At 49.2% G+C, this 26,725-nt stretch overlaps 12 protein-coding genes across 12 annotated transcripts in view; 6 read left to right on the plus strand and 6 right to left on the minus strand.

The window, feature by feature from the left end:
- Window positions 1-260, plus strand: part of MGYG_01857 (folylpolyglutamate synthase) — a gene marked incomplete at both ends in the record, with an annotated part of 1,328 nt that extends 1,068 nt beyond the window's left edge. Inside the window, one exon of the mRNA XM_003177746.1 lies at window positions 43-260. Within this exon, the coding sequence (XP_003177794.1) occupies window positions 43-260 (218 nt within the window). The remainder of the gene's footprint in view (window positions 1-42) is intronic.
- A 925-nt stretch (window positions 261-1,185) lies between these two features.
- Window positions 1,186-6,093, plus strand: MGYG_01858 (STE/STE11/CDC15 protein kinase; the record flags this gene model as incomplete). Its single annotated transcript, XM_003177747.1, has 12 exons — window positions 1,186-1,401; window positions 1,511-1,645; window positions 1,735-1,764; window positions 1,857-1,921; window positions 1,984-2,416; window positions 2,508-3,335; window positions 3,397-3,873; window positions 3,931-4,065; window positions 4,130-4,408; window positions 4,473-4,680; window positions 4,741-5,191; window positions 5,253-6,093. The coding sequence occupies 12 exons, from the start codon at window positions 1,186-1,188 to the stop codon at window positions 6,091-6,093; spliced, it is 4,098 nt and encodes a 1,365-aa protein (XP_003177795.1).
- A 539-nt stretch (window positions 6,094-6,632) lies between these two features.
- Window positions 6,633-8,431, minus strand: MGYG_01859 (methionine aminopeptidase 2; the record flags this gene model as incomplete). The annotated part of the gene is made up of 7 exons (XM_003177748.1): window positions 6,633-6,689; window positions 6,756-6,842; window positions 6,899-7,060; window positions 7,140-7,412; window positions 7,484-8,079; window positions 8,152-8,286; window positions 8,392-8,431. 7 exons carry the CDS (start codon window positions 8,429-8,431, stop codon window positions 6,633-6,635), a joined length of 1,350 nt encoding a protein of 449 aa, XP_003177796.1.
- A 463-nt stretch (window positions 8,432-8,894) lies between these two features.
- On the plus strand, window positions 8,895-9,835 carry MGYG_01860 (DnaJ domain-containing protein; the record flags this gene model as incomplete). The annotated part of the gene is made up of 2 exons (XM_003177749.1): window positions 8,895-9,082; window positions 9,160-9,835. 2 exons carry the CDS (start codon window positions 8,895-8,897, stop codon window positions 9,833-9,835), a joined length of 864 nt encoding a protein of 287 aa, XP_003177797.1.
- Window positions 9,836-10,254: 419 nt separating this feature from the next.
- Window positions 10,255-11,568, minus strand: MGYG_01861 (outer mitochondrial membrane protein porin; the record flags this gene model as incomplete). Its single annotated transcript, XM_003177750.1, has 6 exons — window positions 10,255-10,404; window positions 10,476-10,978; window positions 11,050-11,080; window positions 11,148-11,236; window positions 11,358-11,391; window positions 11,521-11,568. The coding sequence occupies 6 exons, from the start codon at window positions 11,566-11,568 to the stop codon at window positions 10,255-10,257; spliced, it is 855 nt and encodes a 284-aa protein (XP_003177798.1).
- A 539-nt stretch (window positions 11,569-12,107) lies between these two features.
- Window positions 12,108-14,405, minus strand: MGYG_01862 (asparagine synthetase 1; the record flags this gene model as incomplete). Its single annotated transcript, XM_003177751.1, has 8 exons — window positions 12,108-12,141; window positions 12,209-12,313; window positions 12,388-13,667; window positions 13,726-13,874; window positions 13,941-13,976; window positions 14,035-14,087; window positions 14,207-14,257; window positions 14,380-14,405. 8 exons carry the CDS (start codon window positions 14,403-14,405, stop codon window positions 12,108-12,110), a joined length of 1,734 nt encoding a protein of 577 aa, XP_003177799.1.
- An 855-nt stretch (window positions 14,406-15,260) lies between these two features.
- Window positions 15,261-15,948, minus strand: MGYG_01863 (SUMO-conjugating enzyme ubc9; the record flags this gene model as incomplete). The annotated part of the gene is made up of 4 exons (XM_003177752.1): window positions 15,261-15,514; window positions 15,574-15,597; window positions 15,681-15,841; window positions 15,914-15,948. 4 exons carry the CDS (start codon window positions 15,946-15,948, stop codon window positions 15,261-15,263), a joined length of 474 nt encoding a protein of 157 aa, XP_003177800.1.
- A 430-nt stretch (window positions 15,949-16,378) lies between these two features.
- Window positions 16,379-18,265, minus strand: MGYG_01864 (hypothetical protein; the record flags this gene model as incomplete). Its single annotated transcript, XM_003177753.1, has 5 exons — window positions 16,379-16,474; window positions 16,529-16,621; window positions 16,685-17,451; window positions 17,521-17,994; window positions 18,106-18,265. The coding sequence occupies 5 exons, from the start codon at window positions 18,263-18,265 to the stop codon at window positions 16,379-16,381; spliced, it is 1,590 nt and encodes a 529-aa protein (XP_003177801.1).
- A 1,944-nt stretch (window positions 18,266-20,209) lies between these two features.
- On the plus strand, window positions 20,210-21,962 carry MGYG_01865 (peroxisomal-coenzyme A synthetase; the record flags this gene model as incomplete). The annotated part of the gene is made up of 4 exons (XM_003177754.1): window positions 20,210-20,780; window positions 20,844-21,712; window positions 21,793-21,829; window positions 21,895-21,962. 4 exons carry the CDS (start codon window positions 20,210-20,212, stop codon window positions 21,960-21,962), a joined length of 1,545 nt encoding a protein of 514 aa, XP_003177802.1.
- A 408-nt stretch (window positions 21,963-22,370) lies between these two features.
- MGYG_01866 (phosphotransferase enzyme family protein) lies at window positions 22,371-24,320 on the plus strand (the record flags this gene model as incomplete). Its single annotated transcript, XM_003177755.1, has 5 exons — window positions 22,371-22,793; window positions 22,832-23,043; window positions 23,108-23,286; window positions 23,355-23,949; window positions 24,023-24,320. The coding sequence occupies 5 exons, from the start codon at window positions 22,371-22,373 to the stop codon at window positions 24,318-24,320; spliced, it is 1,707 nt and encodes a 568-aa protein (XP_003177803.1).
- Window positions 24,321-25,010: 690 nt separating this feature from the next.
- MGYG_01867 (hypothetical protein) lies at window positions 25,011-25,566 on the plus strand (the record flags this gene model as incomplete). Its single annotated transcript, XM_003177756.1, has 4 exons — window positions 25,011-25,099; window positions 25,177-25,232; window positions 25,312-25,463; window positions 25,516-25,566. 4 exons carry the CDS (start codon window positions 25,011-25,013, stop codon window positions 25,564-25,566), a joined length of 348 nt encoding a protein of 115 aa, XP_003177804.1.
- A 350-nt stretch (window positions 25,567-25,916) lies between these two features.
- MGYG_01868 (fungal specific transcription factor domain-containing protein) overlaps window positions 25,917-26,725 on the minus strand; it is a gene marked incomplete at both ends in the record, with an annotated part of 2,444 nt that continues 1,635 nt past the window's right edge. The window contains 2 exons of the mRNA XM_003177757.1: window positions 25,917-26,385; window positions 26,446-26,690. Of these exons, the coding sequence (XP_003177805.1) occupies window positions 25,917-26,385; window positions 26,446-26,690 (714 nt within the window). The remainder of the gene's footprint in view (window positions 26,386-26,445; window positions 26,691-26,725) is intronic.

Here is a 26,725-nt window from a genome sequence, read left to right on the forward strand (position 1 = left end):
CCTGGGTCAGAAGCGTGCCTACCGCTGAACTGCTTACCACAGCCAGGTCTATCACCAGCACCAGCACAACCACCCAGTTTGGACATGACATATCCGAGGCTCTGCAGTGGGCACACCTCATCGCCGCTGACAACCCTATCGTCATTGCTGGCAGCCTCTATCTTGTCTCTGATGTCCTGCGGCTGCTACGCCAGGCAACCGCTGCTGAAGAAGATACAGCAGCGGACACAGCTGTGGCTCGCACCGCCGCCTATGTATAAATACTCCTAATACACAAACATACGCACGCTACTCTGTACTAGATTTGGAATAATCTCACGAGCAATCCGGTTTCTTTAGATCTACACACACTCCGGCCCCTTTCATCCTCTCCCCCTTTTTTCCCCAGACTTTCCCCTTTAGCATTTGCCTGAGGTCGTACAGCATAGAGACAGCCAGGGGAGCGTCCTCTCGCGTAGTAGACTCCCTCTCCCGCTGCTTCTGCCCCAGCACAGAGTATAAAATAATGGCCGTAGACTGTAGGTAGCTGTCCCCCTGATAAGCAACCATCCCCATCTTTGATAGAGGCAAGCGAAAAGCCACCCCCCTCAAGTGCGTCATCGTTCACCCTTAATTTCTTCTTCGTCTTCCTCCTCCTCCTCCGCAAGAGAAGAAAAGAAACGAGAGAGAAAAAGAAAAAGAGAAAACGCATCAGTGACACTCGCATGCTGGCCGAAATATCGCTGCTGGCTGCGAGAACTCCCCTTGTTTGCTGACCTGACAGGAACGGCGCCCGACAGACAGACAGCTCCCTCCGCCCCCTGCTCGCTTCTGCTCCCTGCATCGCTCTCGTATCAGGAGAACGCAGCCAGTCCGCCGCCATCGCAGACACCGTCGTCCCGCAGACGCAGCCGCGGCCACAGAGACAGACGCACAAGACGCACAGAGACAGGAGACAGAGACATCGACGGGCCCATCGACTCCATCATCGAATGCTGTGACTCCCGCCAGGCTCGCCGTCCGCGTCCCCGACTGACATGACCAGACCACAGCCGTCGCCACTACAAACATCCCCTTCTTCTCCCTATACACCGCAAGTCCCCTGCCTCTCCGTGAGCAGACGCGGACGCAGGCACAGCACGGCTGCTCTTCCGCCAGCAAACAGACGCAGACACGCAGACACGCACTGCTCGCACCGGCCGCACGATGGTAGTGTCCCGACCCCGCGAGCGCGAGCAACAGGATAATGGAGACGCCACCCGCACCTCAAATACCCCTACCAGGATGTCGAGAGCAGACTCCAGCCCGCACAGAAAGGAGAGGGAGAGGGAGAGGGACAGAGTCAGGGACAGGGACAGAGACAGAGGCGGGGACAGGCAGATCAAGTCGTCGGCCAAAGACGTGGCGGAACTCACTGACTTTGTATGTCTTCCTTATCATACCGCGGGCTGGGAGGCATCGTGAACCAGCTACTCTTGGTCGGTTGATATGAACAGTGAATTGGATGTCACGGCTAATGCGCCTACGATAGCAATTAGGGGACTGCTTGGGCAAAGGAGCCTTCGGATCTGTCTACAGAGCTCTGAATTGGGGCACGGGCGAGACCGTTGCCGTCAAGCAGATACGGCTGGCGGACCTGCCGAAGAGCGAGCTGAGGGTTATCATGGTAAGTGGCCCATTGACGCACAATGCAAACACATACGCATCTACATATGTTTTATAGCTCAGGTCGGGTCTAATACATTCTCTCTGCAGCAAGAAATAGACCTTTTGAAGAATTTAGATGTAAGTTGCGGGCCGGCTTGAGATCCCACTCCCTCCGTTGGATCAGGAACCCGATATCAATCCCACGTTACTGATCCAATTACCCTTCATAGCATCCAAATATCGTCAAGTACCATGGTTTCGTAAAGTCTGCAGAAACCCTAAATATCATATTAGAGTATGTACCGCTCTTTCTATCGTCCTGCGTGTCTCAGTATATAGATCTAACGCATCTGCTAGATACTGCGAAAACGGCTCGCTGCATTCAATCTCCAAGAACTTTGGCCGGTTCCCTGAGAATCTGGTTGGACTATATATGTCTCAGGTCCTCCATGGGCTGCTATACCTGCACGAACAGGGTGTCATACACAGGGACATAAAAGGTGCAAACATCCTGACTACAAAGCAGGGCCTGGTGAAGCTTGCGGATTTTGGTGTCGCCAGCCGAACTACAGGTCTTCATGAGTCCAGCGTCGTTGGGACACCGTATTGGATGGCTCCGGAGGTTATTGAACTGTCTGGCGCTACAACAGCCTCAGATATATGGAGTTTAGGCTCGACAGTTATAGAACTGCTTGAAGGCAAGCCTCCATACTATAAATTCCAACCCATGCAGGCCTTGTTCCGTATTGTCAACGATGACCATCCCCCACTACCTCAGGGAGCTTCTCCAGTGAGTGCCTTTCTCTCTTTTTTTGTTTTCCTTTTATTGTGCTTCTACCGTGGTGTCTTTCTAGCAAGATATCCGCTAACAACATAACTAGGCTGTAAGGGATTTCCTGATGCAGTGCTTCCAAAAGGACCCGAATCTTCGGGTATCTGCCAGGAAGTTGCTCAAACATCCATGGATAGTCAACGCTAGGCGATGTGATTCCGTCGTCCCCAAGAAATCAACGGAGTACGAAGAGGCAGTCAAGAGCGTTCAGGAATGGAATGAAGCACTTCGATCCCCCAATTCAAATGCCATCCGCAAGACCTCCCAGCAACAGTCAGGAATAAGCAGCCCCATCTCGACACAAAGGGAACCCAACCCTCTGAACTTACCGAACCGAGACGCACTGTCTTTATTAAATGTCAATACTGCAGAGAAGTATCGCTCCCCGGAGAACACCAATAATGATAACTGGGACGATGACTTTGCCTCCGCCATCTCTCCCGGGGCACTCCACCTGCCACACCTCAAACCACAGGATAATTTCGATGGAATGCTGTCTCCTGAAAAACTAAAAGCCTTTGCATCTCTTGAAGGAATAACAGAGCTCTGCCAGTCAGATAGCTCCGGTATAGACAATGACGGCCAAATTAATGATGCCATGAATAATGACGAACCTGACCCCTTGCAGACTATTCGGCCACGTTCTCGAAGGTCTTTTGATGACGAAGTTATGCCACCACGGAGCCCACGCAGGAGGCATAGACAGTATCCTGTTTCTGCGTTTAGGAGAGGCCCGATTATATCGTCGGCTCCAGGAGCGGCGAAACCAATTCGCCAACGGCCAGCAAACTTTTACGAAGAAAGTTCGGTCGAAGATTATTCAGATCTCATCGAAGCCAATGACGAGGTGCTGGAGAGTAAATTATCTGCCATGCCAGTGAGGACTCCGTTGCTTATTTTGTTATAAATTAACCAAACGTGATTCTAACCATTTCTAGGGCATTGGACAAGATGAAAGTGCAGTCCAGGCGCAGGCCGTAATGGGCCAGGATATCTTCTCGGGTGACGAGAGTACTCCCATGAAACCAAGTTCACATCGAAGGAAGAGATCTGAACTTTCTCGATCTCGATCAGCTATTGAGATAGAAATGTACGCTGAGGATGAGGCAGACGAGGACTTCTCCGATATCTTAGGCGACAACGACAGTACTCTTGTCAAACTAGAGAGCGACGATGGATCCGATCATAGCACCCTGATGCTCAATTCGAAACTATCGACAAACTCTTGGCTAGGAGACATTGACGATGAAGATGATCCGTTTGCCCAGCTAGAGGAAGGCCTAGATGAACTAGACTTGGAAGCTAACATTGCACGAGATAAATATGCACGGTTGCGAAATCAGGTGGAAGGCCTGGTTAGCTCTTTGAAAACATCACAGGACGATGAAGTTCTGGTGGATATATCAGAGCAGCTGGTATGTTTCTTCTGCCTTCTAGTTTTTCATACCATGTACTAACTAAGTTTTCTCTAGATGACCATATTTTCAGATATGCCGGAAACCAAGTCTGTCATCATGAGTGCTCATGGAATGCTCCCTATCTTGGAAATCCTGGACACCTGCAGACGCCGAGATGTCATTTCCAACTTGTTGAAGATCGTCAATGCGGTACGTTATACTTACCTCTTTCTCGCCTCTTCTGCCAACCTACCACTAATACCTGTGGTTACAGATCATCTACAACGATTACGAGATTCAGGAAAACCTGTGTTTCGTTGGTGGAATTCCGATTATCAACAAGTTTGCTTCAAAAAAATACCCAAGGGAAATCCGTCTCGAGGCTGCTGCATTTGTCCAGCAAATGTACCAGACTTCAACCTTGACATTACAGATGTTCGTCAGTGCCGGAGGACTGAACGTTCTTGTGGAATTCCTCGAAGACGATTATGAGGATGAAAGGGAACTCGTCTTGATTGGAGTCAACGGTATTTGGAGTGTGTTTGAGTTACAGGTATGTATTGGATTTCGCAGGTCGTCTGTTTGCTAGCGCCTTATTAATGAACCGAATTCGATAGGGGTCAACTCCAAAGAATGACTTCTGTAGGATACTGTCTCGGAACTCGGTCTTGGATCCCTTATCTCTCGTCTTGAGCAGAGTACTCGATGAGGAAGAAGGTGAACTGGCAGAGGTCTGCGAGGCTCGCATTTCTAACATCTTCTTCATATTCTCACAGGCTGAAAGCCATGTTAAGGAGATGGTTGCGGAGCGAACCGTACTGCATCGTAAGTAAAGCCCGTTCGCCCAAGTGAATAATGCGTCCGGCAGTGCTAACCCTCTCCAAGGTGTGTTGAAGGAATTGAAGAGGATGTCACCTAGTCCTCAAATAACGATGCTCAAATTTATAAAGAATCTCTCCATGCTGTCCACGACACTTGACTCCCTCCAAAACTCAAACGCTATTGATGTTCTAACTGAACTCCTCCGGTCAACTATGAAGAAACCCCATTTCCGCGAAGTATCAAATCAGATACTAAACACAATCTATAACATGTGCCGCCTTAGCAAATCGAGGCAAGAAGACGCTGCTCTGAACGGCATAATACCTTTACTACAGAAGATTGTCAAAACTGAACGGCCGTTGAAAGAGTTTGCACTTCCTATTCTCTGTGATATGGCTCATTCTGGCAAGGTCGGGCGCCGCGAACTTTGGCGCAACAAGGGATTAACATTTTATATTTCCTTGCTCTCGGATCCATATTGGCAGGTGACAACTCTGGACGCCATCTTTACTTGGTGAGTGCCCCTGGTTTTATCTACGGTACATTTTATTCCTTTAACTAACAAGTCTTATCAGGCTCCAGGAAGAAACTGCCAAGGTTGAAGAATACCTCCTTGATACCCAACATGGAGATTCTTCGTTCACAATAGCCATTATCCGATGCATGACAATATCAAAAGCCAATGCTTTTGAGAATCTCCTTGAACCCTTGCAAAAGTTGCTCCGTCTAAGTCCTGCAATTGCAGCTACCTTTGCCAGGCCCGATATGTTTGAACGTATTGGACAAAAATTACAACATACCAAGCCGTCCGTCAGAGTGAACCTACTACGAATCCTATCTACTATTTGTGATTCCAGCCAGGAACAATGCGGGCTTCTTCGGCGCTATGGTTTACTCGACGCTATAAGAGAACTGCAGAAAGATTCTCGTGTCCTTGTGAGAGAGCTCGCAGGGCAATTAGTGAAGAACAGCGAAGATAGCGATAATGCCAGCTTAAACGGATCAAAACGAAGGCAAAGACGAAGAAGCACGTCCACCGCTGCTCCACCTAGCCTAATATCCAGTCACTCCATGCCGGCTACACCTCAAGTAGCTAGACCAATTTCCCAAAAGCCATATTACGAAGGTCGGGAGTCTTCTCGCCGTCAGAACGGACTCGATAGCTCTCTCAACCTCCGTCCCGGAAGTCGAGATGGTGCCAGGCCGCCAAGCATTCATCCTGGCCTGTCAGGGAATGGCAGTACGGGGTTACCAGGCAAGACACCACGGCTGAGCCATAGGTTATCACAACAACTACTTCCCGGCTCGCCACAAAAAGAGGAGATCAGGACCCCTACCTCTACACGAACACCGTCCCTCCTCCAACCATCATCACGAAGGCGCAGGCAAACCAACAGCAGCTCGAATTGGTCTTGAAAACACCTCTGGGACCTCGAGGTATAGGAGGCCATCTGTATATTTATTAGAGGATGGCTTGGAGTCGGCGTATTTGGTTTCTATGGCGTTTTCAGTCTATCTTTTCTTTCTTGGAAGCATCCCTTATATAGGCGCAAAAACGGGACATGCAACTTTCCCCTCTCTGAGAATACGGTGTAGCATGTTTTGTTTTAGAGCATTTGGATGCCGGGACTTGAAGCCATAATTCAACTTACTCTATCTATCCTTCCTATATATACATTTATGCATGCTGTATATATGTACTATTACTTGTTACCGGAAGGTTGTGGCTTGGGATGAGGATTGGCTGTGGAATACTTATACAGTGGAATGATAGCGCTAAGTTTTTAATGAGTTGCGAGTGCCGCCGGACCACCATTCCCCGTGCATCACCATTGCAACCATGTACGAATAATGCCAGATAGAAACAATAAAAAAGACAGGTACTTGAATAGGGTATGAGTATAGCATAACTCATCACCAGTGCTTTTTGTGGTAGGCCGTTGGTCAAAATAGAATTAGTAATCGTCACCACGGCTAATGACCTCCTTAACATTTGGCCGGAGTAGTATAGTCTGTCAATTTGTTAGCGGGAGGAGCCATTGGAATTTTGGAGCTATTGAGGCTGGAATTGGACTTACATGCTCGAATTGAGCAGTATAGGAGCCCTTCACATCACAGAGTGGAGGATATGCATCGACAAGTCCAGAAGAGACCAAGTTGTTCAGCTATGTATGAAAGTCAGCAAGTGCCCGTAAGAGTTTTTTGGAAGAATGCTGCCTACCCCAAGAAGGTACTTCTCCTGCCCGAGACGGTCAAGGTATCGACGGCAGAAGGGTAGAGTGCCGAAGTTCTTATTGATAAGACTGTACAAGTTCTTTGCAGAAGTCAAACGAAGAGGCACACTTGGAGCACTTGGAACTTTAGCGTAGTGAGATGTTTCCATCTGTTCGTATGCACCATGTTAATATTCTGCGCGTATAGTGCCGAGAACTAATAACTAAACGGAGTGCGAAGCCACTTACATCATCTCTAACGTATCCCTTTCCGGTACTGCCAAAGGTTTCGATGGCGTAAGTTTCACCTTCCTCCATCTTGGTCTGGTCACCACCTTTGACAATTGGGACACTCTTGCCATTGACTCCACCGTGAATTTCGTACTGGCCGATTGTGTGGCCGTTCAGGTTACGGATAGCCTTGATAGGATAAGAGGTGCCATTCAGCTCGAGCTCGTAGCTCTCCATCGTTTCCTGGATCGCTGCACCGATATCACTCATGCGGACATCGATACCAGCTTCCTACAAAGAGTTCAATCGTCAGCCAGGGATTCGACTAGTAAAATTCAACAGGGGGTTATATATAGGCATACTTTGATTCCAGTGTTGGTTGCCTCCTTGACGGCAGTAAGCAGAGGGTCAAAAACAGGATCAAATGCAACAGTGAAAGCACTGTCGACGATTCTGCCGTTAACATGGACGCCAAAATCCACCTTCATGACATCACCATGTTGAAGAACGACTTTGTTCCCGGCGTTAGGAGAATAATGAGCTGCACAGTGGTTGATGTTCAACCCGGTTGGGAAACCCATTCCAGCCACCAAGCTGTCTCCTTCTTCCAAACCCAAGTGGCCCGTCAGGTGGCGGACTCCGTCTTCAATACCCTCCGCGATATCCGTGAGGGTGGCACCAGGCTTGATAAGCTCCTTTTGGGCATACTGACGCACCTGACGGTGGATCTCAGCAGCCTGGCGGTATTCAGCGAGGAAATCATTGTTCATGCGATCAAGGTGTCTCTTCTCTTCATTTGTGGTACGATAGGAGTTTTCGTTTAGATATTCCACGATTTCGCCCTCGGGAAAGCTGTTATTAGGGAAGAGAGTGGTTAAGGGTATGCGAGGAGGAACAGATTGGACTTTGGCAGTTTTCTTCTTCTTCTTCGGTCTCTTCTTCTTCTTCTTCTTCTCTGCTAGAGTAGGATATCGCTTTTAGTATATTGCCTTTCCCCAGGGTCCATGCGGGTGCGAGCAGCTAAACGAACCATTTACTTCGGCAGAGCCTCCTGTCTGCTCGTCGTCTCTGTCATCATCAGAGTCTCCTTCGTTCTCAGCATCGTCCTTATCTGAACCACTAGCGGGAACGGTGCTGGCCTCGGCAGAGCCGGTATTCTTGTTCACTACACCGGATTCTGTGTTAGATTCCCTCCCGTACCTTGAGCAGCGGATGACGTGAGGTTACAATAGGACGAAGTAAAAGGGAAGAACGACGACAATTATCTTACAGTCAAGCTTCGCGAGCTCCGGGGCAGCCTGAGCAGCCATTATGGAGCAGATCGAGGTGTTCAAACTGGTGGATTGTTGGGTTGTGGTCCTTTGGGCGGGAAGTGGGCTGGTTTTATATAGTTACAGGTTCTCGTATAGTTCTACCCGTTAGGTTGACAAACTGGGAAAATTGTTTTAGCGAACAACAAAAGAAGCTCGTTCTTGGAAATCTTGCATGTGGCTCTACCTGGATCCTGGATAGAGCCGGGGTCTGTACAATGCACACAGAAGAGAGAAGACAGGCAATGCTCTTCAGGCGGAAATCCTCTGCGTTTGCTTCGTCGTCGTCTTCGCTGTCAGTTTGTGTAATCGCGGGCGAAGGAGCGGTCATGTGACCTTATCGGCGATAAGGCAGGTTTGTTTCCGAGGCCGACTTCCTCTGACGACACAGAGAGACATCAAGAGCTGAGAAGACAGGAGCAGCAGCAGCAGCAGCAGGAGAGAAGGCACGAGACATGAAGGAATGCCGTTTTGCTCCCATAACCCGTGTCTGCGACATTCTCCGGCTTTGCTCTTCCGCCGTCCGATAACACGGCTCCGTCCCAGCAGCAACAGCAGCAGCTTCTCCTCTACAGCTCTCCGCGCCACAGCCCAAACATACTATGATATACTCGGCGTGCCAGTCACTGCGACGACAGATGAGATTAAAAAGTACGCAATTGGCTTCCTGTCATGCGGTATTTGTAACATTCCACTAACTGTCATGGTTATTCGCGCGAAACGAGCAGAAAGTTCTACGTGCTCTCCCTAGCCCATCACCCGGATAGAAACAAGGAACCAGGAGCAGCAGATAAATTCTCCTCGATATCGTCGGCCTATCATGTCCTCGCTAACCCCAAGAAGCGCGCTCGATATGACCGAGAGAACAGCATTCGCATTCCTTCCGCTTCAGGTACAGCTACCAGGCCTGGAACGGGCAGTTTCTCGTCGGCTTCAGCTTCAGCGGGGGTCTCGCAGTTTGGTTCACGCCCTGCCTCGGGACTAAGTAAGCGCCGGGGAACGTTCAAGGGACCCCCGCCTAGCTTTTATGCGCATGGTGGGTACGGGACGAGCCAGAGACAGTCGCATGAGCACCAGCCTGGGCCGCACCAGCAGGAGCACCCCGAGTACCATCATTCTGATGTTCCGCATTTCGACGCGAGGTCACATCGACGGACTCAGTCGCATGAGGATATGAGGCGGCGGGCGAGAAGGGCCAAGAGCGTGGAAGAGCAGAAGAGACGAGTTGCGGAGGGACAGTCATTAGGAGGCGGGTACGATGGGGGAAGCATGACGGTGAGGTTTTTAGTTATATCGGGGATTTTGGCTGTGGCCATGCTGAGTGCCAGTTTTGCAAGGACGAAAGTGGAAGAGCCTGGTTTACGGGAGCTATCGGCGAGACAGAAAGAATCTCGCACCAAGTAGCATGATGGTGATGAAAGGAGTAAGACTGTATCTGACTTTGTACAATAATGTCACCGGCATTAGAGGATGGCGGAACTATATATAAACAAAATTAGAAGAGATAAACATGTATAACAATGTGATATTCCAGTTTATCTCAAAACGGTCAATTGCAACGAGTAGAAAGACCTTGCATCAAAGAGCAGCGAGGATGGGAATTGGATGTAATAAAAAAAACGACGCAATTATATAGATATATATAGTACTAGGGTCTGAAGACAAAAAAGAATTTATTTGGCTATAGAACTTTAATATGTCAAGAGGAAACGCATAGTTCTGAGATAGTACAGGGGAACGCTAGAAGACAAAGCATTCGGTATGTTCCTATTAGCAGGTTATGGGTTGACAGGTAAATCGGTGCCACGGTTGATAGCACTGATTTATCCCTCGAAGGTGAAGCTGGCGCCGACCTTGTGGGCAGCCTGGTTGAGGTTCTGGGTATCGAAGGAAGCTCCGAGACCGAGAGTGACACCTGGGCGGAGGAGGACATTGTAGGCGAGAGCAGCGATACCGCGGTCGTTGATCTTGGCCTATAATTGAGACGGTAAGTAGAATGATCGCAGAACAGAAGAGCGAGTATGGGGGAAAAAAAGACACGTACCTTGGCGAAGGAGGATGGGTCGAGTCTGTACTTGCTGGCAACCTCGAGGCCAACGGTGTTTCCGGACTTGGAGTCCCAGGTGGCCTTGGCACCGGCCTCGACCTGGGCGTTGACGCGGTGGTAGTAGCTGGCAGCGAAGACAGAGAGGTTGTTGGAAGCAGTGATGGCGGCAGAGTACTCTGGGAGAGAGTAGGCGACGGCAGCAGAGTACTTGGTGATGGCAGCCTTCTGGACGTCGTAACCACCCTCGGCACCGACGAGGAAGCCCTCGTGACCGAGGACGGCGTCGAAGTTGGCAGTTGGGCCCTTGAGGAGGTCAAAGAAGGCACGGGTGTGCAGGTTTGGCTGCTTGAAGTGGAGGTTCAACTTGGCACCCTTGGACTGGGAGTAAGGGATGTACTGTGTGAGAACCTCGGCCTTGAGACCCTTGGTGATGTTGTTGTCGAGCTCGAGCTTGGTGTCGAGGGCGTTTCCAGTGGTCCACATCTGGGTGAGAGTGAGGCCTAAGAGCAGTCAGTCGCACAGGTTCAACTGTTTACTAGCTAGCTTCAGCATATCAGTGTGATTTATTTACCGGATGGAGCATCGACGTATTTGGCCTCAAGCTGTATGTATGACAAAGGGCGATTAGCAGGTGCAACAAGACAAAATATCCGAATAACCGAGACTTACGGATCCAGCAATGGAACCCTCGTGGGCAGACTTTCCCTTCACGTTGAAGGTAACGCCATTGGGGGCCTTGGACTTGACCTCGAGGCTGGCTGCGATGCAATTGAGTTGGTCAGCGCTTAAGCTTAAAAAGAGGAAAACGTCGCTCCGACGACAACAACAGTCGCAACAAAACAAAAACAAGAACAATTGCTACAAGGGAGCTTTGCATACCTGGGCTGGTGTGGTAGAAGTCCTTGTTCAGGAGCTGTAGAGGATGCGATTAGCTTGCCGTCTCTCGTATACCGAAAGGAATGGTGTGGAGAGCGAAGTTGTTGGGGGGAAGTTTGGGGAGGGGCCGCCGTTTGAGCAACGCGCAAAGAAGAGGAAGCCGTACATCATTGGCAGCCTTAGCAATGTCACTGTAAGCAGCTGGGGCAGACATGGTGATGGCGGAAGTCCTTGGACGTGGGTTGGAGATGGCGTTGATGAAGGTGGAAGCTGGAGTTGATGTTGTTGTTGGATCGAAAAGAGCGAGAGAGAGAAGGAAAAAGACGGAAAGAGAGAAAAAAAGACGGGAAAAAAGAAGAAGGGTCACGTGGTTGCCAGGAGCCGCCCGGGCAACCTCAAACGGGCGTGGAAAAGGACGGCTTCCTATTGGCTTACCCCTGTCACGTGATGTACCTTCATAAAAGGGCGACGGCTGAAGTTTGATATAAAAGCAAAGGGACGGAGTAGAGAGATAGAGATGGGATGGCATGAGGAAGAAGAAGTAGAAGAAGAACGACGGTCTATTAACTAGTTAGGTCCGAGATCTCACTTTTGGTAGTTACAAAAAGAAAGAAGAAGGAAGCACGGCCGTAACCTCAACTTCTGAGAGAAGACATGGAAGAAGAAAGAGAAGAAAGGATAAGAGGCGGCTAATATACCCCCGAGAAGAAGAAGGGAAGAGGAAGAGCTGGTTAAGGGAAGCCCTTCTCCTAACTACTCGTATTTGGCGACGTGGGTAGAGATGGCCCTGGAGAAAATGTTAGCATTGAAACGGCAAAGAAAATAAGCTGCGGAAAGTAGAGGAATAGACGAACCGTCCGCTGGGATCAGTCTGTTTGGACCACGTTGGAGTCCACCTGCTGACGGTGGAGGCACAGTAAGGTGGGAAATGTTCGTCGAACATCATGCGGTACCAATATCTGCAGTCCCGTTAGCTATCTATACCTACTCCATTTGACAAAAGAAAGGAAGAAAACGAAGGGGGTAAACATACGCCTCCTTGGAGTCAGGAATGTCGTCTCCCCATTCCGGCTTGGGGTTCTTCATCATCTCGTCCGTGACATGCAGCTCGGCGTTGTCCTTGAGTGCATCAATCCATCCATACCCAACACCGTCACTGAACTGCTCCTTCTGACGCCACAGGTACTTCTGAGGAAGATATGGCTTCGTGTCAGGCTCGTCGGTGGTGTCAAAGGCCTTGCGAAGAATATACTTCTCAATTCGCTCCTTGTTGATCATCTTCTCGGCTGGATCGATGCCCATGGCGTCTTCGAGGAACTGCTTGTCCAAGAAAGGCACGCGGGCCTCAACACCCCATGCGGAGGTAGACTTGTTTGCGCGCAGACAGTCGGCCAAGTGTAGGTTCTTGACACGGCGGACGGTTTCGGTGTGGAAGGCAGCCTTGTCCGGCGCGGCGTGGAAGTAGAGGTATCCGCCGAAGATCTCGTCACTTCCCTCCCCGCTGAGCACCATCTTGACACCCATACCCTTTATCTTCCTGCTGAGCAGGTACATGGGCGTTGAGGCGCGGATGGTGGTCACATCGTATGACTCAAGGTGGTATATCACATCAGACAGGGCATTGAGGCCGTCTTCGATGGTGAAGGTGAGGGCATGATGCTTGGTTCCGAGGAACTCGGCCACTTCGATGGCAGCCTGGGTGTCGGGGGCGTTGGGCAGGCCGATGGAGAAGGAGTTGAGCTGCGGCAGAGTGCTGACAGTGGAGATCTCGTTGGTGTCGTCGATTCCAACAAGGCCAGAACCAGTCCCGTTAGCACTGCCATTTGCTGCACCCTTCTGCTGCAGCTCCTTCTGGGCAGCTTGCATCCTGAGCGTCTCACGCTGAGCGATTGAAGCGACCAAGCTGGAGTCAAGACCACCAGAGAGTAGCACTCCATAGGGGACTTCTGCCATCAGCCGCTTCCTCACAGCCTTCTCAAGACCCTCGCGGATAAGTTTGTAGTCCACAGGGGCTGAGGGAACGTTGGCTGGGTCCCACCATTTGGGCTGGAAGTATCTGGTCATGGTATCCGTCTTCGAGTCATAGACATGGCCTGGAGGGAAGGAGATGATCTTGTCACAGACGGGGTGAAGAGACTTGAGCTCAGATGCAAAGTAGACTGCTCCTGGGGTCTTGGAGGACCAGCCCTGGTAGAAGCTTGTGATACCGATGGGGTCTCTGGCAGCTACCACGCGGTCCTCCTTCTTGTCGAAGAGAACCCAGGAGAACATGCCGTCGAGGTACTTGGGTGCATCAACGCCATGTTCCATATACTGTCAGAGTAGTAAGCATCCAATCCTTATTTGTATCTTGTACTAAAGAGGAACGTACTAATGGGATAACAACTTCGCAGTCCGAGTGTGTCTTGAAGTTGTAGGGCACCTTCAGGTTCTTTCTGATGATTCGATGGTTGTATATCTCGCCATTGACTGCCAGCGCCAATGTCTCATCATCGTTGACGAGGGGCTGAGCTCCGGAATCTACCACCATAAGCATTAGCAACCAGCTCCGTTCTGCTCACAAAGCGCACGAGAACTTCGACATACCGACTCCGACAATACTCAATCGCTCGTGTGCAAGGACTAATGACCGTCAGTATGTCTCTTTTTCCCCCCTTGTCTATCTTTTACCAGCACTCACTTGTGTTGTTGGCAACGAAGTTTCCACTCCAGTCAGGTCCTCGATGGCGCAAACTATTCAATTAAGGCTTGTCTTAGCGAGATATGCCCTTTACCGTCACCTTCGCCTCAACCTTTAGAAGGAAAATGGGCTCTCTCTTGAAATGCGCAGAAAGGCCGGGGTAATGACTCACGCTTTCGCCATGCGCAGCGCAGTCGGCTTGAACTGCTTCACATCGGGGTGACTGTAAGCAAGCATAAGTTAGCATAGCGTTCGAATACATCGCATAGGCTTCAATTGTCCCGTCATATGCCAGGAGGGAAGAGAAGAAGGTGCTGGTGAAGGCGACAGGAGCGGGAGTCATACCAATGGCAAGCAAATATGCCACACATCTTTACGGCGGAGGTAGATAACACAGTAGAACCAACTATTGCAAATCCAAAAAGAAATCGCGAGCCCAGTTGACTTGAATGCTTGAAGACTCTTGCTCTTCTTCTTTCTCTCGACTCGTCTTCCTTTGCCTGTCTCTTTCGCCTTTTGTTCTCCTTGACTTGTGCTTCTGCTGCCGAGGGGCAATAAATTATTTTATAGGGTGGGAATCAAAGTTTTTGACTCACCCGGAGTAGCTCAGAAAAAAAAAGGGAGGAAAAGATAACGAAAAGAGCCGAAACACTCAGACTAGTTGCCGGTTGGTCAGTTCAGTGTCTTGTCGGTCTGTCGGTCAGTCAGTCAGGTATTTAAGTAGCTACTGAGATAGATAGATGCTCGATAGTCCAGCCCTCCTGCACCTCCGCCCGCCAGCTTCCTTGTCCTCCCTGTCCTCCGATGACGGAGCTGGTCGCTTGACACTTTTGCCGCGCCAATCGGCTGTCGACCAGGCGGTAATTTGCTTTCCGCCCCTTGTCGCGTGCGGGCAGGGGGAGGAGAGGAAGAGCCAGGATGGTGTCGCAAGGGCGCTAGTTAGCGCTGAAGCCATTTCTACAGTGACGCCGAGGAGTGCAAGGGGAAAAAGAGAGAGAGGTAATCTAATCAGGCCGTTGTCATAACTCGTAAACTAGACTTGGAAGTCTCGTACATAGATGGATCCCCCGGTGGCATAGACCATGTAGACAAGAGAAAGGGAAAAGAAAGTAGATCTGGACGGGGATGAACGCCATGCTAACGTGGGACAGTGGGACATGAAAAATAATAGAAAAGAAGCGTGAGACCAAAGGAGATGCCGAGTCAGTCTGTAAGATGTTGTGTCTCTAGACTGCTGGATGTTCCTTGACTACCTGGCGAACTTTCTTCTCGTAGGCAGGACGATCCTTTTTGAACAGGTTGTATGCCTCGGCCTGCGCAGGGGACTCAGGGTTCGGGTCGTCTAGGAGATCTTGTATACCTAGCAGGATCTGTTTGATTGTAATCGCTGGTTTCCAGCCATCGTCCTCTGCTAGGATGGACAAGCATACTGTTCCGGAAGGGTAGACGTTCGGATGGAAGAGCGGAGGGACAAATTTGCCTGCATTCATGGTCAGACACACAAACACGCATATATCAGCTACCGTCTCTTGAACATACATTTTGGAGGCTTCGTTGGATATTCTGCGCCGGGTCGAAGAAAGGCACTCGTTAGCTTGACCTGACAACCACAGGAATCAGAACCGAATCAGAACCCACAAACTCACCGTCAGGAAAGATGAGATCAAGCTTGAACAGGCCTCCGTCCCAGAGAGTCTTTGATTTCCCTGGCACTCCGCATTCCCACCGTTTCAGATCGAGCGCGCCCTGGGGTGTTCGGTATGGCTTAGCGAAGAACCCGAATGGATGGTCTCTTCTCCATTGTTTCCTGCGCCGCGAGACAAAATCAACAGTCAGCCTCCAGCTTAGAGCTTGCTTATATGCACCTGAGGGGGCTTACCGTTCTTCAGTGAGTCGATTTATGCAAAGAGACATTTTCGCTGCTCTGAAGGGGTCAAACTTGCTTGCTGGGCAACTGGTATCTGGCCTGACAGTGGCGAGAGGTTGTAAAAAGAGAAGAAAAAGCAGAATATGTCAAGAAAGAAGCTCCCTTTTTATACAATAACACAAACGACACGCGGCTAAGAAGTCACTTTTCTTTCCTTCTTCTAACACTTATTGACCCTCTTCTTCTTCTTCTTGTGCTTCTTCTTGCTTTGGCTTCAGGTGCGATAAAGTGAAAAAGAAAAAAGGCCAAGCTTGACGTTTTAAGTGGGGAGGTCACGTGTATATCAAAACTCTCTCCATTTCTATAAATATAAATGCGTTGATGGATACACTTGATTGATTGATATAGCTGCTGCCATTAGGAAGTAATGCAATTCCACATAGACATGGTCAGAGTACTTGAAATGTAGGCATTGCCCTAAAAATAACCCCCGTCTTCGAATTTCTCGCTCTCAAAGAAGCGGGCTGTTATTGTATTACCATTGAATATTCGGCCCTCGAGCGCATTAACGGCCTGCATCTAACAGTCAGCAAGATCCACAATTAGTGAAGGGCTCCCTTAACGCACCCGCAGAGCAGATAGTTGATTTGTGAATTTTATGAAAACGGGGATCCTGTCTTTGCTGTTTCGGTCAATGTAAACTCGCTCGACACGACCATACTGCGAATCTGTTAGTCTCTCTAACCTTGCCAACGCTTCAAAGATGATATAGAAATATCATACCTTCTCGCCGCATTCGTCTCCAATTTCCTGCATTAGATCACCAGATTCCAGCTCTGCATCTAAGTCCAGCCCATCTACCATTCCATGCAAAATAATAACGTCAGACATGGGGCCAAACTTCCCGTGCTCTTCCTGTTTCCTGGCACCACCAATGATTTTACCCCTTGGACCGCCGGGTGTAGCAGCCCCGCCTCCTTCAGAGTCTGGTTTCTTCTTTTGTTTTTGTACTTTGACCTGGAGCGGGTTGACGATACCGGACTCGTTTGCTCCAAGGCCAGAACCCTTTGTCCAGCCATATTTAGTTAGCAGTCGCTCTGCGAAGCCCTTCTGGCCTGGTCTGAGGGAGCGAGGAGTATCTTCATCTCCTTCCTTGTTTGAATCTTCTTGTTCATTAGCCAATGTTGCTTCAAGCTCAGCTTCCGTGGCAGGAAGATCTCTCGGTGCCGCAGGTAATGCGTATCGAACCGGCGGACGAGATATGGTGGCTGCGCTGTATGTCTGGCTGGGTGGAGCCGCCGACGTGGGAGCTTCTTGGGTAGGTGGTAGCTGTGATGGCAGCGAGGGTTGTGGGGTTGGTTCGGGCTGGTTGATGTTCGCACTCAACCGTAACCGTCGCGCATACGCCTCTTCACCGGTTGAATCATCAGGGATTTCTACGGCGGGCTGTGGGATGGCTTCTGAGAAGGTACGTTCTGGCTCTGGGGACTCCGCTGGGGGTGCATTCAGGTCTGGTGGTGGCGCAAAAGATGGAGGAGGAGCAAATTTTCCTGCAAGAGAAATTTCATGGTTAGCATCGTCTTCAAAAGGGGGCAAAAAGTACGAAAATGATAACACACTGTTCATTTGCGGCCGCGACTGCTCCTCATCACTGTCCATGTCGCTATTGTACTGCTGCGCCAAACGATGGGCATACAGTCGGTCCTTCCATTCTTTGACCTCTCGTATCTTCTCTTCGCTATGCCTGTATGCCTCATAGCTGTTGGGGCGCGTCGGGTCGTAGATATCATCCCAGTTCTGTAAAACCACCTCGGCCTCGTAGTTTTTCTTCCGTTTCTTCCTACCACCACGCTGCCTCTTCTCTCCTCCATAGTATCCGTTGACATCGTCATCGTCCGCTGTGGCCGTCCAATCCGCAAGCGTTGACTTCCCGGTCGCACGACCCGTGGTTACAGCAGAGCTCGCAGTACCCTCATCTGGGGCAGCAGGGCTTGCCGATCCTGTGATAACAGGCGGCTTCGAGATGCCAGATTTCGCCTTTAACCTCTGGGAGGGCAGTTGTGGTCTTTTTGTGGGCTGAAACCGTAGAGAAGCTGCAGTTCATAGAAAAAGGAAAAAACCAAAAGAGGGTTTTCGAGATACAAGTGAGCCAATCATGTCGGTACAGACTGTTTGAAGAGGGAGGGTATATGCTCTACCGGCACTTATCTGCTGCTTTTTCATGGCAGGGTCATCTTGGGAGGCGTCTGTAGCTTGCGTAAAGACTACTGGCGCGCGCGAAATGGAAGCGCTCTCAGGAGTGTCCAGTAAGTTCGCATAGAGCGACATGCCCGGCTTGGGCGCAGTCGCCTTCTGGGAGGACATTTTTTTTAGGCCTCCCTGGTGTGTTCCGTGTATAAAGAGGGGAAAGGGAAAGCTCTGCTCTTGAACCCTTGATATCAAGATCGTCCTCTTTTCTTCTTTAGAGCTGACATGGGCCGGCCAGCTGCAAGGCCAAAGTTCTGACGTTCGCTCTGGCCTATCCATTATATCCGTGTCACGTGAAAATAGGCGCATACCTCTGTAAGTTTGGTGGCTATATTGATGTCTTAGTCAGAATACGCAACATACTTGGCTACCTAAGTGGTTATTTGTTATGGAGTAGTAATCACCTGAGAAATCCAGGTAAAATGACAGTTGTATCGTTCGATTTCTGTAAGTATATATATGCAGGCACACCATCGTTCATGTGATGTATGCGCATTTTGATGCAAGAAGATTGAGAGTTTAAACCGGGTTAACGTTATCACGTGATTAAATAAGTTATGACGTAAGTCGCCCGGGCCTCGGCTCTAAATAGGATTGATGTACTCCGTAGACACAACTTTTTTTAATTTGGGAATCTTGTCGGTAGCAGCAGAGACCTCTAAAAGGATGCATAGAAATTGGGAAAGACATAGCAGTATAAAATTTGATGGTCAGGTTGAATATGCCCCTCGTGGCTAAATATGAAGGCACCGACACCGTATTAGGGGCTATCCATACCACCATGTCATATATTTTATGCCACTCTAGCCTGTACAAAGACAAGTTTTGTGAGTATTAAAAATTGAGCCTTGGCTCTTTCTGGAGCAACCGGTGTTAGATGAAGCTGCTCTCTGAGGTTGATTTCTCCTTTATTAAGCTTTCGTGCCGGGCCGGAAACCATTTTAGCTAAACTCGTTATTTTCTTAGCCAATGATCTTGTTTTAAGTTAAGCTTAAAAGGTCATCGTAATCGTAGCTATGGCTGCGTCAGTTCCTTCCTGCACGCGAAGCACAACTTGGATGGAAGTTTCACTCCTGTGAACGATGTAGAAGCTCGCAATAGTTCCATTAAACATATTAGCCGCTCTCCTCGCTTTTGACACGAGCTGGCGATATCTCCAAAATTGTGCATAATCTTCAATATGTTCCTTCTTATTGGTTCATCAGAATACAGACTGCGTAATATAACATTGGCTCCGGCCTCGGAGCTTGTAAAGTTTAATAATGGATAAGCTGCTGGTATATTCTTTGAGGAAGGAAGCGTAGATAGAAGAAACAGTTGACTGGTCTATAGATATCTACCCTGTCACGCTGTTATCTTCTTGCAAATTTGTTATAGGACGAGTAGAATGTATCCCTGGAAGCCATTACGAGTCGAGGGCTATCTTGTACTAGCAGTCGATCCCGAAATATTTTCGTCTTTATTGGGGAGGTGAAAGACATGCACATCTAACTAGAGAGGAAAGACACCGTTATCTTATTATACCCTTAGCGATCTGCCTGCTGCATCCTTCATCCTTCATCCTCGAGCTGAGCTAGTGTTTTGTTCGTCTCCCCTCACACTTCTCCTCGTCTCCGCACGCCTCCCCAAGACGTATTTTAGTCGGTTGAAGAACGATGAACACAGCATTGAGCGTAGAAAAGCCGCTCAGCGTCATATTTGATGCATGCAAGTAGCAAGGGAGTACTGCAGTTCTAACCAGAAGAAGCTGCAAGAAGAAGCAAAAGAGAAAGACGAAAAAGCAGAAGTTGGAGCTGTTTGCTCGTGCGGAGAAAGACCCGAAACCGTCTCCAAGATTATGTCATCCACGGGCCGAAAGTCGCAGCCGAAACGACGAACTTGAGGTCGAACTTCAGCCGAAGATCAGGTTTATTTATTTATACATGGAACAAAAGCCCCCCTGGATGTTTTGTGTCTTCTGCTCTTTTTCCTGCATATAAATCCTGAGCTGACAGCCAGAGCTACGACTGCTTTGCACCCTTTGATATTTATATATATTTATATACGCAGGATACGTATAGAATGTCGACCCTTTCGACTGCCTTTGCACGCTCCGGAGATCAGCCGGCTGTGATCGTACCCGGAAAGCCATCGCCCTTTATCGCTAGCTATGGGACACTCAACGCCGACATTGCGGCCTTTCAAGAGCAACTGGCGAAGCTAGGCATAGCTCACGGCGCTGCTGTGTCCATTGCCTTGACGAATTCATATGAGTTCATCGTTTCATTCCTTGCTACTTCCTGGCAGCGGGCTATCGCCGCACCGCTCAACCCAGCATACAAGCAGGAGGAATTCGAGTTCTACATCGACGACCTGAGCTCCTCCCTGGCCCTTGTCCCACGAGGTGCATATGCGCAGAACAGTCCTGCAGTGAGAGCGGCAAAGAAGTACAATGCTGCCATTGCAGAGTGCTACTTTGACAGCGGCAAGGTGGTGTTGGACGTTAAAGAGCACGGGAAGTTGGCTGGAAAGGGAGGCCTACCGGTCCAGACTGCTCAACCAGATGATACCGCTCTTGTCTTGCATACCAGCGGCACAACTGGCAGACCAAAGGCTGTGCCGCTGACGCACCGGAACCTCACCAGAACGATGAGTAAGTGATATTATCGCTAGTCAGTCATTTCCCGATACCATAAACTAAACCGAGTCGTTACAGGAAACATCCAAGCTACCTACTCCCTTACGGGTGATGATCGAACGTATCTTGTAATGCCTCTCTTCCACGTTCACGGACTACTTGCTGCCTTCCTTGCCCCATTGCAGTCCGGAGGTTCCGTCATTGTACCGTCCAAATTCTCCGCTTCCGAGTTCTGGTCGGATTTCATCACCTACAAAGCCAATTGGTACACAGCAGTACCTACCATACACCAGATCCTCCTTAAACATCCATTCCCGTCACCCATGCCAAAAATCCGATTCGTTCGCTCTTGCTCGTCGCCGCTATCTCCCAAGACGTTCCATGAAATAGAGCGTGCGTTCAAGGCTCCTGTTCTGGAAGCGTATGCTATGACCGAAGCCTCGCATCAAATGACCAGTAACCCACTGCCACCAGGAAAGAGGATGCCTGGAAGTGTTGGTATTGGCCAAGGTGTGGAGGTCCGTATCCTGGACGATAATGGCAAGGAAGTTCCCCAGGGCTCTGAGGGAGAGATCTGCGTGCGAGGGGAAAACGTCACCAAGGGCTACCTCAACAACCCTGCTGCCAACAAATCGTCCTTCACCAAGGACGGCTTCTTCCGTACCGGCGACCAGGGAAAGAAGGACCCAGACGGTTATGTCATTATCACCGGTAGAATCAAGGAGTTGATCAACAAGGGTGGAGAGAAGATTAGCCCCATTGAGCTAGACAATGTCATTGCCCAGAACCCGCACGTTGCCGAAGCTGTCTCGTTCGCCATCCCAGATGACATGTATGGTGAAAACATCGGTGTGGCCGTCGTCCTCAAGAAAAGGGGGAGCATATCAGAGGACCAGCTGAAGTCAGAGATAGCGCCGAAGGTCGCCAAGTTCAAAATCCCTCAAAGAGTGAGTGCACCTAAAACCGCAAAATACCTTGATTGCCTCTGGCCGATTACTTTGACTAACTGTCTTTCTCTACCGCATAGATCTGGATTCTCCACGAGATCCCAAAGACTGCGACCGGTATGTGTATCTTCTCTTGTGACCTGTGACTGCGGATTAACTAACCAACCCCCGTCTTCGTACAGGCAAGATCCAGCGCCGAAAAGTCGCAGAAGCGATGCTCAAGAAGGATGCTCCATCCTCAAAGCTGTAATGCTATAGCATTTTGCTGCCTACAGTCATGTTTTGGACACGTCCCTCTTGGCTATGTTTTTGGATAGAGTAACCGTCAGCCAGGCACCTGTATATAATCTGGGTTCCACCAGAAACCCCAAAACTTTATCAATATATTGATTGTATGATATTCAATGACATCTCCGTTAATATAAACCGTCCTAGGCCTCCCATTCTAAAAGCCCTTGGTCAATCAGCGCTTGGCACCTTTTCTGACGTTGCAAACATGGCAACGAAAACTCGGGATAAAGCTTCAGAGGGCTTCGAGCGACAAACAAATATGAAGAATATTTCTTCGTCGTTTGACATAGACATGGTAACTATGTATACCTGTTAACTATACAACTTCCATCAGCCACCATCATTGAACTCCGACCAAGCAGACAACATGATGATACTCCAGCGCTTTTCAGCAGCGCGACCAGGTTTACCAGGGCTTTATAGGAATATTCGTTCGTCCCATTTCTTGTCTCGCTCCTGCTTTTCGAGCTTCAATGTCCATGAACAAGAGGATTTCTTCCGGTACACAAGCGGACGCTGGCTTTGGGATGAGCAGCAGCAGCTTCTAGACCGATTCACGCCTTTCAATGTGTTGGAACTCCAGCGTATTGCTGCCAGAAGCATCGGTTCAAACCACTGTGTTGCCATGATGAAGCTGGCAGAAGGCTCTTTCAACAAGACCTTCCGGCTTGTTATGGATAACGGGTCTGCTGTCATTGCAAGAATACCCCATCCTATTGCCGGACCTAAGTATTACACTACTGCATCAGAAGTTGCGACGATGGATTTTGCAAGTCTCTTACTCTCAACCGTATGTTGGAGTCACGGCGTCTAATACTGGCTACTTAGGCCCGTACAGTACTACAAATACCTACTCCGCGAGTCCATGCCTGGAATGCACATGCCGATGATCCCGTGGGTGCAGAATATATCATCATGGAAGAAGCTGCAGGGACAAATCTGGAAGATGTGTGGGATGAGCTTCCGTTGGAGGATAAAGTCTCTATCATGAAAGACCTGGTTTTCATTGAGAAAAAACTCCTTTCGATATCTTTCGGCAGGTTTGTGCTCCCATCAGTTAGTTATATCGACTGGAACCAATTCAAGATCTGACTCAAGCTCTAGCTATGGGAATCTGTATTACTCTGATGAGGCCGTTTCGGGCGCTGTTGCTGCGGAAGTCATGAATGACGTCTCCCCGGAAATCAAGAGTGAAGTAAAGAAACGGTTTTCCCTCGGGCCTGTTGTTGAACGAGACTTTTGGAGCAAAGAACGTTCAATAATGAATATTGATCGCGGTCCGTGTACGTGTGCTCAACCTTTCTCATGCTTACATTTGTTGAGTTGGATGCAGGACTAATTCTTCTTCAAGGGAAACATCCACAAGAATATGCAGTAGCTTTGGCACGCCGTGAGCAGGAATGGATCCAGCGATATGCGGTTCCTAGATATGCGGATGACCCGCTTGTAACGTCTGCTGCGCAAAATTCTCCAGATGCGCATCTTTTGCTCCTCCAAAGGTATCTGCAAGTGGCCCCTTACCTTTTGCCCGCAGACTCAGATATCATTGCACCCACTATTTGGCATACCGACCTTCATGCCGGTAATCTCTTTGTGGATAAGGGCCGCATCACTGGTGTCATTGACTGGCAGGGAGCCTGGGCTGGACCTCTAGTTCTCCAGGGCCGCCATCCACGTCTAGTCGACTACCATGGTGATATCATTTTGAAACCCCCAGCAAATTTTAAGGACCTTGAACCGAATGAGAAGGCTCGTTTGAGAAAACAGATTGCCAGTTCTATTATTCTTTATCTTTATGAGCAAAAAACGGCGAAAGTCAACCCTGGCCTGGACGGAGTATTTCGCTTAAAGCTTGGTCGGGTGAGATGTGAGCCTATAAGCTTTGTCAGTGATGCTTGGGACGACGATATCTTACCATTAAGGGAATCACTAATAAATGTAGAAAGGTAAGTTGGATTATCTTGTTGAAGAAAAAGCATTCGATAATATACGGGGACATATATCTAACCCTTCTTGTAGATATTGGCATGAACTAGGCTTCGATTTCCCTTGCCCCATCCATTTTACTGAGGACGAGCTTCAGCAGCACGCAAGGGATGGAGACGGATGGAACGAAGCTCAGGACTTTTGGAAGGCTATGGAGGGCATCGTCACCCGTGATGGCTGGACTTCCCACGAACAGTATGATGATGCCATGGCTCTCTTTTCAGAACTCAGGGAGAACATATTGAAAACCCTGGTGGGAAAAGAAAGGAAGGACTTTGAAGCTCAGACACGGTGGGCAGAGAAATCCTCCTCTTCCCAAAGACCAAAATGATGGAGAGGTTAGACACTTGAGTGTCCCCTTTCCGCTGGGTCATCCACCTCCAGGAGGGGCTTCTGTCCTCCTTTCTCACGGTCACATAACCCGTTTGTAACAGGGTATCCCACAGACTCACACATGCACTGTAAATGGTATCTAAACGGGGGTTTTGTACGCTTCGCCCCGAAGGTGCCTAGACAGTGACAGCAGAGCTGATACGGTTTAGATGCATAGGCACAGGCCTGGGGTAACATTTCCTGTATGCACAGCTAGTTAGATTAACTAGCTAGTTAGCTACTGTACCTTGTAAGATAACAGCCATGGATCGGTTGGCGATACCAAGTCCTCGTACTCTCTGATGGCCGTAGTTGACTTGGTCCAAGGAACCCAGAATCCCGGCGAAAAGGCGTACTATTTATAACCATCAAACTAGGTGTTATTACCGCGGCCTTCCCCATCTCCCCCCTTGCTCGCTGATAACTAATAACGATTTAACCGACCGGCTGTTTGCTTGCGCGCTCTCTCGATACATACATAAATAATAAACTCGCTGCAAACATGCACCCCGCGGTCTCCCTGCGCGCTTCTTCCTCTTCTCCGCTGTCTCTCTTGCGCATCTCGTCCTTTGCTCCTCGCATCCGCACCGCCAGCTCTCTGCCTCCTCAGTTCGGTTTTCGGCCCCAGGTTCCTATCCTCGCCCGCAACATGGCCACCTCGGCGCCGTCAAAGAAAGAATGGATCGTCATGATGCCTGATAAGCCGGGCATGCTGGAGAAGCGAGTGGAAGTCCGCAAGTAAGCCGCTGACCTTCTGACAAGTTACAGCAATTGGACAGACGAGAACAGTAACCGGCTAACCGCTTGATGTGTAGCACTCACCTCCAGAACCTCGGCCCCATATTGGAGTCCGGGTTCCTTAAGATGGGAGGTAATATTATACCTGCATCATCATCCATTGCTGTTTCTTAGTTATTTGTCTGGCCGGGCCCTAATTTTCCTTGCTGCAGGCTCGACTCTTGACCAACACCCGGCTGAGGGCGAGAATCCTCCACCCATGAACGGAAGCGCCCTCGTCGTCGCTGCTGAGTCCGTTGAGGAGATCCGCGAAATCCTGTCCAAGGACATCTACGCTACTTCTGGCGTGTGGGATGTCGACAACGTAAGGCCCTTCCGACCACAACTTGCTTGCGACTATGTTTACTGACTGATAGTTATCTGGCCTCTCAGATGAAAATCATTCCGGTAAGATCACCTTTCTCTAGACATGATAATCACTCAAATTATATGCTAATATAAGTCCAACAGTTCAAATGTGCTATCAGGACTGCTTTGTAGATAGACATCTTAAGGTTCTGTCAAGCTCAAGTCATAAAGAGATATTATATACAATGCGAATAGATTAAACAATTCCAGCGTGTTTCGTTTCTATGGAAAACAATTAGCCTATCATAGAATGCGGTATGTAGTAAGTAGGGAGTCAAGTTAAGAATTGAGTAGGAGGGATTATTATACAGGTACACCCAGAGAAGCAGTCCCGCCTCTTATACCGGGTGGTCGTCATTTAGTCACAGGTATGACATGTAAAATAGCGCTTAGACAGGAATGTAGATCATTATAAATCGGAATCTAACAAACCCATCATGTACTGGTTGTCAAGGAACCAGTCTCCAAGGGTATGTGACAGATCTGTCTCCATCATCTCGGGTGGCATTTGGAATGCTGATATAGAAGGCTCACTCGGGTCGCTGAAATTGATGTTGTTGCTGTTCTCGGTCGTCTCGGCTGTCAGGGTATTAGGCCCAAACCCAAGAGATGTGAGGTATTCGTCGAAGGCTTCCCCTGGTTTCGGTATCACAGGATAGTCGTGTGGCTCCTTTGGTTGAACATCCACATATAACTTTGCGACTTGATAAAATACCAGACATAGCCGGTACAGTCGGTCCGCTGCTTCTGAGACATCAGCTGCTACTCGAAGGGATGTTGCAACTTCACCAAGTAGCTTGAGGTCGTCGTGGTCAGAGGCTGCGATTGTATGGCAGAAGGTTACCATAAACGGAGCAAAAGGACATTGCAAGAGGACCCTATTTGGTTCGAGTTAGCCACAAGAGATTCGCTTGGTTGATTCACTCGATGAACATTACCAGGTAATATATCCGCTGAAAAAGAACGAATCGGCTTTTTCAAGAGAAACAAATATCTGCTGGTGTATCTGTAGAGCTTTACGGGCTGCTTGAACACACTGTAAATTGAGGCCAGAGGGAGTCTCGGGTGGTTGAGTTGGTGGCGCGGCACGTTGGATTATAGTGGCTATCAAATTATATGTCAACTCTGAAGCTGGGACAATCCATTGAATATGCGCTTTATGGTATGCTTCCTGGGTATCGATCTAGAGATATTGTTAGACACAGCAGGCTAGATTTG

The sequence above is a fragment of the Nannizzia gypsea genome, genomic scaffold, assembly GCF_000150975.2.
Source record: "Nannizzia gypsea CBS 118893 supercont1.1 genomic scaffold, whole genome shotgun sequence".
In the NCBI taxonomy this organism is placed as follows: Eukaryota; Fungi; Ascomycota; class Eurotiomycetes; order Onygenales; family Arthrodermataceae; genus Nannizzia; species Nannizzia gypsea.